At 37.0% G+C, this 14,989-nt stretch overlaps 1 protein-coding gene across 1 annotated transcript in view; it reads right to left on the bottom strand.

Annotated features, from left to right (window-relative positions):
* The window catches only part of SLIT2 (slit guidance ligand 2), a 388,092-nt gene that overhangs the window by 49,526 nt on the left and 323,577 nt on the right, over positions 1-14,989 (bottom strand). The window contains 3 exon segments of the mRNA XM_015571823.1: positions 2,626-2,765; positions 4,007-4,104; positions 4,256-4,380. Of these exon segments, the coding sequence (XP_015427309.1) occupies positions 2,626-2,765; positions 4,007-4,104; positions 4,256-4,380 (363 nt within the window).

Raw genomic sequence — 14,989 nt, 5'->3', positions numbered from 1 at the left:
ATTCCTCCCTAACTGTGGACTTGGATGAAGCAGGATATAAAACTCCGGAGCCCGATTTATATTTTCCTATAATTAAAGGCCACTATGTGCCACTAACTTCAAAATCTGCAGATGGTTGTTTGATATTTTGCAAATGAGCTCATCTCACATATGGACAAAAATGCTATAGTGCATAGATGAGCTACAAAAGGGCCTCATTTAGATATTTGCTCTAATGCCAAATCATCAAACTCTTTACTGCCCACAAGACTCAGCCCAAAGTCAGAGTGGTAATATCTTCATGCTATTAAGTTTCTATCGAGCTCAGTATTTTTGTTTATACTTTGCCAAAATTCAGGCAAACTGATATCTGTAATAGCTGTGCTTAAAAAGACTCAACATGTCTCAGGAGAACGAAATGGCTCTTGACAGATAGTCCTGGCAGGTTCCCACGTGATAGCTTTAATGGATGTCAAATTTTGGCTAAACAGTGGTTTTGCTAAGTTTTGTTTTGTTTTTCTTTTTATGTTTCAGAGGAAGAGATCTGGCACAGAGAGATGAGGCTTCATAATATTTTTCAGAGGAAGCCGCACTAAACGGAGTCACTTCGGGTAGAGATAACATGTGGGCCAGAGGATCAGGTGTAAGAAGGGAGGTTGGGACATGTAGGTTGAGAAGATAAAACAGACTCAAAAGAAACAGATAAAGAAGAAGGTACAGCAGATCTCAAGCCAAAGCAGGGGAACCCCTCCAAACCAACTCAGAAGAATCTGCCACCTTCTGTAATTGATCATGAAAAAAAAAAAAGAAAGGCATGTGAGAATCCAAAGACCTCAGCGCTCTCAAGCCTGGGTTGTCAACACAAGGAGGATTTTGACCAATTCCTGGTTGCTGGGCTCTGGATCTCATTAGCTGGCCAAGGTGTGTTTGAAGTGCTTTGGTCCAATTTCTCCTGGCCAGAGTATACTAGTTTAAAAAGGCCTCAAAGATTACATGAATTAAACTCTTTCTGTGATGATGATAGAGCAATAGCAGAAAAAGAAAATGATTCTATCTAGGTAACAGATTTTAGTGCAAACATTGTGCTTTATATACAGGTCTGAATGAGACTATGCAATACAACTCAATTCTCAGGGGAGGCCCCAGCGATTCAGTGCATGCTGAATACACTTGCTCTCCTTCACTAATTCAAAATATCAAAGAACACTCAAATTCTGCCCTTTAAGGAGCCCAAGGGCTGCATATACATAACAGAGAAATTGGCGGATATAACATGTTCAATTTTCTACTGTAACTAAGTATATTACTGTATATGGCATTGGGTGCTTCACTGGTATAAAAAAAAATCCAACCATGAGAAGGCAGCTTCAGAGGCATTCAGACAGATCTGGGTCGTCAAAACAACACCCCATTATTCTATCTCGCATTTTCCCATCAAGAAAGGTACTTAGTGAAATGCAGAGTTGGGGCATGTCATAAACGCTTAAATGTCCATGCTTTCCTAATAAATCCTGGGACAGTTAGTCATACGATGTGACTTCATCTTTCATGTTTGGAGATGCTGACCTTAGGCATCTACATAGTTATTTCACCCTCTGATATTAACTATGTATTACATCATGTGGAAATACATGCAGCTAATGAAATGTACCCAGTCACATGAAAATGGCAACTTCAAAAAGGGTGACAGAATTTACTGCTCCACTTTTTCTTACAAATCAAATTCATAACATTCTCTCAGTGGTGGTTTATTAAGAAAACAAGATTGTAATTGTGATGTTTCTTCTTCATAGCCACAAAACTACATCAAAATAGATATTCGCCGAGACCAGTTTGGCTCAGTGGATAGAGCGTCAGCCTGCGGACTAAGGGGTCCCAGGTTTGATTCCGGTCAGGGGCATGTGCCTTGGTTGCGGGCACATCCCCAGTGGGAGATGTGCAGGAGGCAGCTGATCGATGTTCCTCTCTCATCGATGTTTCTAACTCTCTGTCTCTCTCCCTTCCTCTCTGTAAAAAAAATCAATAAAATATATTTAAAAAATAGATATTCTTACATAATAGCCAAGTTATAAGCTTGATGTTGACTTTACAGCCAATTGACTTATCCAGGGAAAAAGTTAAGTAGGTTGAACAGCCTTATGAGATTTATCGTCTCAAGAAACAAAACGTCAGAAAGAAGGTGACAGTCTCATAAGATTATTCAAAGTGGTCAATATTTTTATATTTGTATTTTATTTTGAAGAACATGAGTTATTAGATGAAAGCACTCATTGGTGAAGAAGCAAGTATGGATACAATCTAAAATGCTTAATTATGTTTTGACTATATTAAAAAATGCCCCTTTTTACATGTGTTGGTTAGCACAGGAAAAATGCTTTGTGTGTGATACCACTCAATTGTGAGACTAATAGGTTCAGTATGTAACTCCTGATTTTGCTGGATAGCAATAACATGATAGATAACCGAGCTTGGCGGGTCTTTCATTGGGTTGGCTGAAACCATTGTTGACTCTGGCTGTTATTTACATTACCTCTAATTTCCCAAACACCTACCAGTTATTGAATTATGCAATGGTTTACTAAACACATGCAGCAAGATTCCCATGATGCATTCAGATACATGGACCGATGGCTGAGCATTTCCTACCTGTGTACTCAGGTGGGCAAAGGCATGTGTAGTTGTTAATCCCATCAACGCAAGTAGAATTATTTTCACAGTCATTATCTTCACAGTCATCGATATTGATTTCACAGTGTTCTCCTTCAAATCCATCAGCACAAATACACCTGAACACCGAAGGGGGGAAAAGTAAAAAAAAAAAAAAAATAACAACTCTGCATTTAAAAAAAACATGTGGTCTACATATTGAAAAATACTAAATACACTTTTCAATTACAGAACTTTTAACTACAAAAAATTGATTTTTAAATGACATGCTGTAAGCATTCATTCAAGGTAATATCCTGCAAATCAGAAACAATTCGAAAAAAATTAATGCTGGATGGAAATGGCCCTGTAAGTTAATAAATCCAATATATCTGCAGATCTACAACACAAGCAAAGTTTACTCTATTTTAATCTCAGGTTGTGCTCTAATAAAATAATCAATACTTTTTTGCTCACAAGTGACGAGGAACTGGTTCTGATTTTTAAAAAAATGACAACACCTACTACCCTAGGCATAATGTTCTTGATGTCTCAAAACAAAACCAAAAGAGAATTTGAAAAACAAATTTTGTCTTCCTTGCAATTATAAAATGTGAATGTTCTCTTTATGTCTCAACAAATGCAATTTTTTTCCATTGGCATAAAACTCTGTACATTTTATCTTGCTAGGTATCAGAATAATCTTTGAAAAGCCTTGATGAAAAAGAGACAGCTTCATAACAGAATGCAGAAATGAAGCCTATTTATTATAAAAAGTGATATTCCTAACAAGCTTTAGTAGTACATTAGCATTCTTATGCAAAATTATTAGTGTCATCATAAGAACTCTATTTCATAATTCATAAAGTACATTTGAGGTAATTGTACTGTATGATTAAATAATTCCAGATTAAAAATGTTCAGAGCATGGTTGTCTTCTTATATTGGGGATTGAAAATGAATCATTAATTTTCTGTTTCAGTGGGACCTACATCTTTTCATTACACACTGTCTTTAAAGCAATACACACAGCAACAAATGAATATATAACTTTCAGTAGGAGACTAGTTGGCTATTGATTAGCATAATATAGCCACTCCATTGTCTTGATCTAATCTAACTTGATTAATCATAATGTGTGCGTGTACATGTTTTACAATTTCTGGATTTTGTAGCTGCCTGAGCTGAAAATACTGAAACACCTCTATTTGTTTTTATGTTGCAATATCTTAGAGAGGGACTCACACATGTTGTTCTTGTGAATTGATTCCTGGCATTCATTTTAAAATAACGTTCCCAGATTTGAAAAGAAGAATGTGTTTGCTTAGTAATTCTTGCTCCAATACCTCAGACACAGATCACACACTAATGAATGACCTACCAGAATCCATCTTTGTCACCTTCTTTTAAGTGGCAAGTTCCTCCATGTTTACATGGGTTACTGATACATGCATGAATTGGGACATCGCAGTCCTGCCCCTGGAGAAGGAATGGCCAAGCAGAGTTGGGTGTAAGTAAAGTAGTTGTTAGCACAATAAAATAAGGTAGTTGACAGCACACTAAAATGAGGCAGGCCCGGCAATGAGAGTGATGCTTTCAGATCATGGTTCCTATGACACCTTCGACTCACCTTGAAACCATATGGACAGGTACAGCGATAAAAGTCAACTGGATCATTGTTACAGGTGCCATCATTTTTGCATGGATTCGATAAGCAAGGATTACATTTAGCTAAAATAGTCACATCCACAGGACCTAAAAAGTAATTGAAAAATATGAGAAACTGGTGTTTTCTATTTTTAGATCACTTAGGATTATTTTAATGCTTTAATGTAACAGTATATTTTGTATGAAAGTTATCGGTCACATAACTGTATATAAGTCTCTTCCATGACAAAACTAGAAATCAGCATCATCATATTATGTGGAAGAATGCAACAGGAGGCCTTTTCATTGAGGGATGGTGAGACTCCCCAACATCAGAGTGGGACTCTGGGCTTTGATTTAGGTGGTTAGTACCTGATGTTAATCATGCTAATATTACAGGGTCAGTCCCTTCACCAGGCAACTAGCTTCAGTAGTTGAGCTCCATGACCACTGCCTATAACTTAATTTCAGCCAGCTGCCATGGAAAGACATGTCACCTATCCCAAAGAGGACTGTGTGTGTGTCTGTGTGTGCATGTACACTGGGAGATGGGTGGGTGAGTTTTATGAATAAGTAGTTAAAATATAAATTCATCAATTAAACATGAAATATTATGCACCTGCCCTGATAACATTAGTTCAATAGTGTTATTTTCATACAGGAGATACAAAAAACAAAAAAGCAAAAACACCCCATGTTTATGCACAATGAAATAAACCAAACACACTATCTCCTTCTGTATCATTCTCACCCAGAAGGATTTCCCAATGAAATGATCTCTACTTGCTATCCCATTTTTTGGAAAATATATTTTTTAAAAAAACTCATGATCCATAAAAAGTTTGGATTCAAAGCAGATTCAGTTGCAGCCCTTTTCCTTTGGTTGTACATATTTATACCATAAATGGCTAAGAGTGTAGAACCTGCACTGTCCTCACTTAAATTACGTACCACCACCGAAACCGGTTTTGCTCAGTGGATAGAAAATATTTCTAACTCTCTATCTCTCTCCCTTCCTCTCCGTAAAAAATCAATAAAATATATTTAAAAATAAATAAATAAATTACATTCCACCGATGCTACTTTGCACTGGTGGTGAGACCTCACTAGATGGTCTCTTGGCAACTGTCAGATGAGGACATTCTTTCAAGGTGAAATCTTTATATATAAAACTAGAGGCCTGATGCATAAAATTCATGCAAGAGGCTCGGCCCTTGCAGCCCTGGCTTCATCCGGAAGCTCATCCGGACGGTTGTTCTGCTGTTTGGTCTAATGAGCATATTAGCTCTTTATTATATAGGATACAAATATTTTAATCAGGTCTCACTATCACTGGTCTCTCTAAAAGACTTTATCCTCATTGAAACAACAGCAACAATTTCAATCACATGTTTGATCACATGTCCTTTTTAGCAATGTTATTTGAGTGGATTGCACAGCATGCTCCCCTTTACTGTCACTGCTCTAACCTTCCAAGAGACCTCTCCCCAAACAGTTGTATGGCTTCTGCTCATATAAAGTACCTTTCATCATATTTCTCTACCAATCAGAGTTCATGTTTGTGAGTTTTTAGTCTACCAACAAAAACTCATGTATGAAAGAGAATATGGGCATGAAAACTGCATATCTTTTTTTTCTTTAAATATATCTTTATTGATTCCAGGGAGAGGGAGAGAAACATCAATGATGAGAGAGAATCATTGATTGGCTGCTCTGGCACACCCCCTACTAGGGATTGAACCTACAACCTGGGCATGTGCCCTGACTTGGAATCGAATCATGACTTCCTGGTTCATGGGTCTATGCTCAACCATTGAGTCACACCAGCCAGGCAAAAATTCATATCTTACTAGCATTCTCTCACCCTAGGAAGTGCCAGCCAAGCACGTTTAATGTTTTTGAAGTAAAAGAAAGAACAGAATAGTTCTCTGTATTATTCAACTTTTCTATTAATAAGAAGCTTGAAATATAGAGATTCCTCTTCCTATTTAACCATTTGAAATGTATGACAGATCTGGGGATGGCGGTGTTAACAGGAAGGGGTATTGTTCGCTTCTATTGACACCTCAGCCATTAAGGGAGGCCTTGCCAATGGCCCCTTCACTTTTTCTTGGAAACCAGTATAACTAATGCAGCTTCTATATCAAATTGCAGCTGGGAAATTTCTGGGATTAACACTAAAGTGATCTTTATAGAAATTTAATTTCTCACCCCTCCCAACTTATTTATCAATTAAGGACAGAACTTTAGGTAGTCAACATATTGCAGAAATGAATGGTGGCAGTTATTTAAAGCAGAAAGTTAAATTAATGAAATACTCCACAATAAATGACTTTGTATTTGCTAAAGTTATCACACTTTGAATCAGCGATAGGAAAGGAAATAGCTAACTGTTAATGGATTCCTTAGCTAAGCCAGAAGGAAAAAGAATCTAATCTTGAACAAAGGCATTGGATAAAGCAGCTAAGACTGCATCCGGCAAAACGGCATGTCAGCAAATGCTAGGACTGGACACGTTCATCTGGCCACTTCCCAAGACCTTGAGAAAAATTGTCTTTTTGTCTATTTCTGTGCTTTCAACCTTGTAAGGCTGTGGTTGAGTAGGGGAGTTCAGGGTTGACAGTTTCTAAGTTTATTTTATGGAATGTGACATTCTTCAAAAATTATGTTTGATTATTTAAATGAGACACTAAAGGGAGGAAAAACTGGATACGTGGATACATTTTGAAGAATTCAATAGAGTATGCAGGTGACAAAATTGCCAGGCTGACATAGTCCCTGTTGAGTTTAACACAAAGTCAATGTTCATTTAATAAATACCCACTGAACAGTATCATATTAATATGTACAATATAAGTTCACTGCATTGGTTTCTGATATAGCTAATCCTGCTTAATTATTTTCTATATGGAAATTCTTACTGGAATACAAAGGGAGATCATTGTCTTCTTGTATATGTTCCTTAGCTAAAGGAATAAAAATAATCAGCTTTACCACATACGCAGGCCTCTTCTGACACTTTCTTAAACCCATGAACTGTTTTGGTGACATCAAGGTGTGGAAAATAGCAAAACACTGAGTTCTAACTCCCTCAGGTTGGAAAGTTGCTACTATTTGCTTCTCCTTTTAAAAATACTTCATTGAAAGTCAGCTTTTAATGATAATTTCTTATTTCTAGTACTCAAGTCTGAGTAAAGGGTAATTCAAAAGCTGTTTGTAACTTATATAAATTCCAAATAGCAGCATCCTCTGGTATGCCCAAATACTTTAACTTCCTTTCTACTTTATTTAGACTGGAATTCCACCTAACTAAACATCCTTCTTATACTGTGACTTATACATTTACATGGTTTATCTAAACCTTATTTCTCTGTTCTAATCCCTTGGAACTACAGGTGACCCTTGAATGATTCAGGGGTTAGGGGAACTGAACCCAAAGCAGCTGAACATCTGCATATAACTCTTGATTCCCCCAAAAGGTGTCTCTCAGTAACCATGGGGATTGTTCCAGAACCTCCAGTGGATGTCAAAATGCTCAGGTACTCAGGTCCCCTATATAAAATATGTGCAGGTCAATGAGCACAGTCTACCCTCAGACTCCCAATTGCAGACAGAAAGCACTACAGGTATTAACTGAAAAAAACACACAACAACAACAAAAAACACATAAAACAAACAAACAAAACAACAAAAAAACCCCTCATGTATAAGTGGACCCATGCAGCTCAAACTCATGTTGTTCAAGGGGCAACTATGCCATATATCCGGTTTTCTCCTCTCATTCATTTTCCTACTCATGTTTTGCTTCTTTTATAAGACCATCTTTTATCTCCTGTTTGTCTTCAATTAATGATTCATTTTCTGCCCAGGACACTTTCTCTGAGATCCTCTCCTGTAAAGCTCTTATTCAAGGGAAATGACATCTTTAATCTGCTTCCCTAATAAGATGGTATCAAAGTTAAAGGAAGATGCTAAAAAAGAGTCATAATGAAATAGTGAAGAATGTGCACAGCTCTCTAGAAACAAACCAACACTTGCAGGATTTTACAAATTTGATTAGTCTCAGGTGAAAAGAAGGTGCCCAAGGAACAGGAAGTAGAAAAGCCTTTTAGCATAATGCATAGTAACGCACAGAAAATCGGAAGTCTATCAACCCAAGTTAGTAACCTAAATTTGTCTCTTAAACGTGTAAAGTTAGGAGAATGTTGGCAGCCATTTCAATGGGTGGTTTTCAGCATTAAATCAGATGCTAATGAAAGTCTGAGTACACACTACAGTGACAGCTAGCACAGAAGCCTCAGTGAGTTCTGACTCTCTTCCCCAGAATTCCAAATAATTGGTGATGGGGGGGACATGTGTGGTTTACTGAAAAGGAGACACACAGTCTTCCTCTGCTTGTTTACCAAAATTTAACACAGACACTGGAAAATTAGAGCTTGTCATTCATTCATTCATCACAAGTTCACTGAGTACCTTTTGTCTGTGTCAGGAGCTGCTCAAATTTGGACAAACTGTAAGGGCTATTATTATCAAAACCCTGGGCGAATGGAAGTGGGTGCCAAGAGGTAATTACCCATTGAGCAACAACACTCAGAGTTAATAATTTTACATTTTTAAGACTGCAAGTTTGATTTGTAAATTCGGTATGGACAACCACCAGAAATAACAGTACAACACAGAAAAAGGAGAGGTTCTCTTTAAGGAATGACAGCTTGCTGCGATATAACTTCGCAATTTTCATTCTTTCCTCCTTCCCAAAGTAAACTGGTTACAAGAATTGTTAAGCCCTAACTAGTTTGGCTCAGTGAATAGACCAGCGGTTCTCAACCTGTGGGTCGCGACCCCTTTGGCGGTCGAACGACCCTTTCACAGGGGTCGCCTAAGACCATCCTGCATATCAGATATTTCCATTATGATTCATAACAATAACAACATTACAGTTATGAAGTAGCAACGAAAATAATTTTATGGTCGGGTCACAACATGAGGAACTGTATTTAAAGGGCCAGAAGGTTGAGAACCACTGGGATAGAGCGTCAACCTCCGGACTCAAGGGTCCTGGGTTCGATTCCGGTCAAGGGCATGTACCTTGGTTGCAAGCACATACCCAGTAGGGGGTGTGCAGGAGGCAGCTGATCAATGTTTCTCTCTCATCGATGTGTCTAACTCTCTATCCCTCTTCCTTCCCCTCTGTAAAAAATCAATAAAATACATTAAAAAAAAGTTAAATTATTTCCAAAACATTAGCCCTCTTAATATGTGTGTTATAGAGGAGGAAAAAAAATCTAGCTCCAGGGTTACAGGATTTACTAATGTCACTGAAATGAAAGAGGCTAGTCTAAGGACTGATTTAAGACTTGGTCTTGATATAAGAGAGCCTTCCAGCATCAGCTATCTGGACTGGAGGTGTGTTTAGCTTAATAATTCAAAGGGAAATGAAAAGAAAGTTTGGTTAACAATTTGTCTTTGTCAGTTACTTTAATCTTTAATGGAAGAACTGCCGGACCTCAAATCCATTAAAGCTTGTAGGCAGCCTCGCTTACTTGACTCAAATCACGAGCTGTGCACCTGACACCAATACTGCCACCCACTGAGAATTGTGTCTCACTTTGATTTATGGCTGAAAACTCCAGACACAAATTTCTAGCTATATCCCAGAGCCTGCCTTCATTCTGGTACTCCTTGGAAACATGAGTCAAATAACAAAACAGTCTAGCACTACACTTGCAAGAAGTCTAAGGTATGTCAAAGACAACTAAAAATAAAATGTAGGGGGTATTTGAGGTTGGGCACAATTTAATAAGAGGTTTTCATTTAAAACCAAACACTCTGCACTCCCCTTGCTGTTACATTATTGCATTTCTTAAGCACGAATACCAATCACATATTTTAAAATTCCATCATTAAGTCATTCAATTATCAGATATTCATTGAGGATCTCTTATGTGCAGAATACTATGCTAAGTTTTGGGAATTCAGAGCCAAGTGAAATAGTTGAGATCAATTAATTTAATAAGGCTAAGGAGAGGACCTCACTCATGTTAATATTAAAGAGTGGTGAAAAAACAAGAGTGGTAAGAAGAGTCAGCATAGGAATAAAGGTGTGTGTGTGTGTGTGTGTGTGTGTGTGTGTATTGCTGATAGTATTACAGATGTTCCCCATTCCCCTTTTACTCCCCTCCCTTCTTTGTTTTTTAAAGATGGTGTTTTTGGCAAATAACTAGTACACATCTGAATATTTCTTCAGCAAGTGAGAAAATCATAATCCTGCAAACGTAAGGTTATTTCAAAATTATAACTATGTGCTAGTAGTGCCAATAAAAAAACATAAAAAGTGACAAAGTTCTAAAGCTACTTAAAAATGATATACTGAGTTTTTATTATTTCTAATTTGGGCTAAATTATTTAATTGCCTTCATACTTTATTTCAATCACAATAATAGCAGCTAATAATTTTGAGACATAAAAGACCTCCAGCTTGTTAAAAACACCCCCTGAAAAGAAGATGCTGTCCTTGCTGAGAAAAACAACAATATTACAATGTAATTGCTGGAAGATACAGAATTTCCTCCAGGATTCCAGAATCTAGAAGATTCTTAACATATAAAATTAGAGGAAGAGACAACCATGTGGCGGTAAAATGTCTAACATCATGGGATACAAAAGAGCCTCAAGTTTTCTTGACGCTTTAGCTGACCTTTACTAAAAGGGGAACTTGGACACCATCTCTCTGCCTCTGTTTGAGCTCATGGCTACCAGACAGAGCCCATTGGGCCTTTTCCTCTCATCTCACTCTGTTCCACTTGACTCAGAATCTCCCGATGGCCTGATTGGTCTGGTAGTGGTATCAGTTATAGTCCCATAATTGTTTGGTTTGAATATTAACATTAATATCATATATACATATATATATATACACATATATATACACATACACACACATACATTTTTTCCTATCACCAAATTTCCATATTGTTTTGGAATTGTCTATTTAAATAAATCCATTGGTAAACTCTAAGCTCCATGAAGGCAGAGTTGGGTTTCTTCTCTGTTTTACTTATTGTATTCTTAACACCTTAGAACTATCTATGCCTGATACATAACAGGAACTCAAATAATATTTGTTGAATGAAAGAAGGAACACATCATTCATTTGCATTAGATTCTTCACTCCTTAGCACATTCAAGGGTTTAATAAATGTATGTCACATTAAACATGAACTGTTTAGTTGTCCGTGTAGCTAAATCTTTCTGAACCAAGAGCAATACAGGGAATATTAGACATTACAATATTTTACATCCCATGCTGACTTTCTCAATGAAAACCCGGGAGGGCAAAAACCTCGGCCTTACTGTGAACTGCTTAATCATTCTAATTTCCTCTGATACTTGAAAGATGAGAGCAGGACCTCTGGGTTACAAAAACAAGTCATATCCATCTGTTTCCCACTCAAGAATGTTTTACAGGGTATTAATTCAATATGCTCTGATCATCTATTTCATCTCATTAGTTCCTTCCATTGTTTTTAATTTTAAAACTTTATTTAAAAAGGGAACTTGATAATATCCATGTATTCACGAGTTTGCTCTGCTGAAACTATGAGATTATACCATAAAGAAAATACTCTGAAAATGTAGGCTAAAAATTGTTGTGAAAAAATTAATTACTCAAGATAGTAGCCCAGTCTTTCCTGGCAGAGGAAACCCCTAAATTATATTTAATTATAGCTATGTGAACATGTCTTCAAATAAAGAATATTCCTCTTTTTGCTGTAACTGAAATTACATATTTACAAACCTTAATAGGAGGAGTATGTACTTACATGTTTTCATGAATAAAATAAAACACATTAAACTGACATAACTACAGGAAAAATTTCATTAAAATATAAACAATTCAAATTATAAAATACTTAAGGAGCATTTTATCGCTTTTAAGCACTCAGATTTCCTACACTGAATTATTCTAATTGAAAATTAGGGCACTTTGCCTCTTACCAATCCATTTATTATGTTAATATGTATAGCAGCATGTGAGTGGTTCAAACTTTCATTTTCTCAATAGTGGGGGTGGGAGGGCATCTTATTTATAGTGATAATTTGTTTTGAAAATATTTTTACTGAAAATTAGGACATCAACTTCAGTGGCAAGCTTTGCAGTCAGACAGGGCTCAAATCTGGCTCCTTCATTCAGCAGCTGAGTGATTTTTAATTAAATCATCTCCCTACATTACAGTATTTTATTCTCTCAAATGTGGAAATAATTGTATCTACTATAGGAATGATGTGAAAATTTAGAGATACATAGCTACATAAAATTCTCAGCACAATGCAAACTGCTCAGTACAAACTGGCTTTCGTTGTTGTCACTGTTGTTATTTTTAGTAATTGTGGCAGTAAGGGCAGAGATCTAATCTGAAATGTTATAAATGCTGAACTAGCCCAGAACCTTAATTATATTCAGGTATAGCAAAAGTGAGTACATCCTGAAGCTAAATGCAATTATGCTGTATTTGTTGACTTCCGAATGCCTACACTGCTGGCCAGCTGGTGCACACCCATGGTATATGCTACCCAGCTTAGGGTAGCACCTTGAACATTATAGAATCCATTAATTTGATAAGTCAGTGAATATTAAACTAAACTGCCACAGTCCAGCTGAGAAGCCTAAGCCCTTAAATCATCTGTCAATTAACCAGTCTCAGCTCAACCGTTTCCTGGAGGCCCTGGAACCCCTCCAGCACTTGGCTCCTGCAGCTCCACCCAGGAGCACGCCAGTCCCACACTAGCCTGCTTCTCCACACAGCTGGTTTAGACACACCTGCACACTCACCCTTCATGGCCACCTGCCTCTGAGCCCTTGTAGCAACTCTTCTACCCAATATGGTAGCCGCTAGCCACATGTGGCGATTTACATTCACATTTACATTACATAAAATTTAAAATGCACTTCCTCAGTTGCACTCGCCACATTATGTGCCCAACAACCACTATGGCTAGTGGCAACCATACAGGATATTGCAGACACAGTATATTTCCATCACTGCACAAAGTTCCATCAGGCAGATAGGCCAATATCCCCTCCCGCACATTTCCATTCACAGGACAGTAAGTACCTGAGACTCTACAGTCATTAACCAAATGAACAAAAACGGTAAGTCAGTCAGATAAATCTTGAGTTAAACAGATGTGTATGTACGTATGTATATATGTATACATGCATGTGTTTGGATTTGAGAACATTTAATCAATTAATGGGAACCAGGATGCTCTAAGGATGGAATATAGGTATGTAGCTTTTATCAAATTTGTGTTACCATGACTCCCCCCCCCCCCAAAAAAAAAATATCTCTGGCAAATTCTAAACTTTAAGAAATAGAGAGAAGCACTAGCATTTTTCAAAATAGAGTACATGTATCCTTGAGCACAGAGAAGTGTAATAGAATCAATCTGTAGTTTCTCAACTTCCCCCACACAGTCTTTCTGAAACCATTCTGCCCAGTCACATTCCTAAGAATAAGAGTTATGCCAGTTTCCCTTTCCCTCTGACAATCGTCTCCACTTTACAAAGGATAGGGTACCTCTCAGCCCACCAGGAATCCGCCACAGGGCACTGCCCAAGGAAACGGAGCCACCAAAGAACAATGTAAAATACTGCGAAGGCTCTTGCAGTCAATGCACATAATCTCAGAGAGTCATTTCCAATAACATTCAACTGTCAATAACAATATTAAAATATGGGTAAATAATTATGCTGTCCCAATCAATGGTGTCCCAATCAATGGCTCGAGTATTAATGGAAATAATTCATTTAAAATAAAAAAAAAAAACTTAAAAACTCACAGATTTTTGGTGGCAGGAAACTTTTTAAAATTTTAATTATATATACTTTTTTTGTAACAAAGAACGATATAATTCTCTGAGGTATTGGAAATAGAAATTCAAGGAGAAAAACGTAAGTTCAAGGAAAAAGGAAAAAGAAGATCTTGTTTTTGTCTTTTTTTAAAAAAAATATATTTTTATTGATTTCAGAAAAAAAGGGAGAGGGAGAGAGATAGAAACATTAATGATGAGAGAGAATCATTGATCAGCTGCCTCCTGCAAACCCATAACCCGGGCATGTGCCCTTGACCGGAATTGAACCTGGGCCCCTTCAGCCAACACTCTATCCACTGAACCAAACCGGCAGGGGCTTGTTCTTGTCTTTTAAAATTAGCTGTTACATTAGATTCCACCAAATACATTTAAAAGAGTAATGGCGGAATTTTTTTTAAAAGTCAAACATAGTGCACTGCAAATGACATATTTTGCAACCATTTATAGTTATGGAAAAAAGCATTAGATGCCGAGTTAAAAATGTCTGTAGGGAACATAGGTTTTGAAAATTCCTTCTTTAATCAATAAATCATGGAGAGTCCTCATCATGTTTGTTGGTCTTTTGAAGAGTTATAATAGAATTAGTGGTTAACCTATGTTGGGTGCTTTCTGTGTGTAAGGTAACGTGTTTTACGTATATATTTAATTCAACTAATCCTTTCCTCACAACTATATGGAGGGATAATTGATAAATATAATGGCATATATTCAATGTGTACAATGTGATGATGAAATATACATGAATATTGTGGAATTAAGATAATTAACACATCTGTAACTTTGCATAGTTAACATGTTTGTGTGTGGTGAAATTGCTCAAGATCCACTCAGCAACTTTCAA

Source organism: Myotis davidii, unplaced genomic scaffold, assembly GCF_000327345.1.
Source record: "Myotis davidii unplaced genomic scaffold, ASM32734v1 scaffold204, whole genome shotgun sequence".
NCBI classification, from domain to species: domain Eukaryota; kingdom Metazoa; phylum Chordata; class Mammalia; order Chiroptera; family Vespertilionidae; genus Myotis; species Myotis davidii.
Note: the sequence above shows the minus strand (reverse complement) of the source record. Positions and strands in the feature narration are given on the sequence as shown.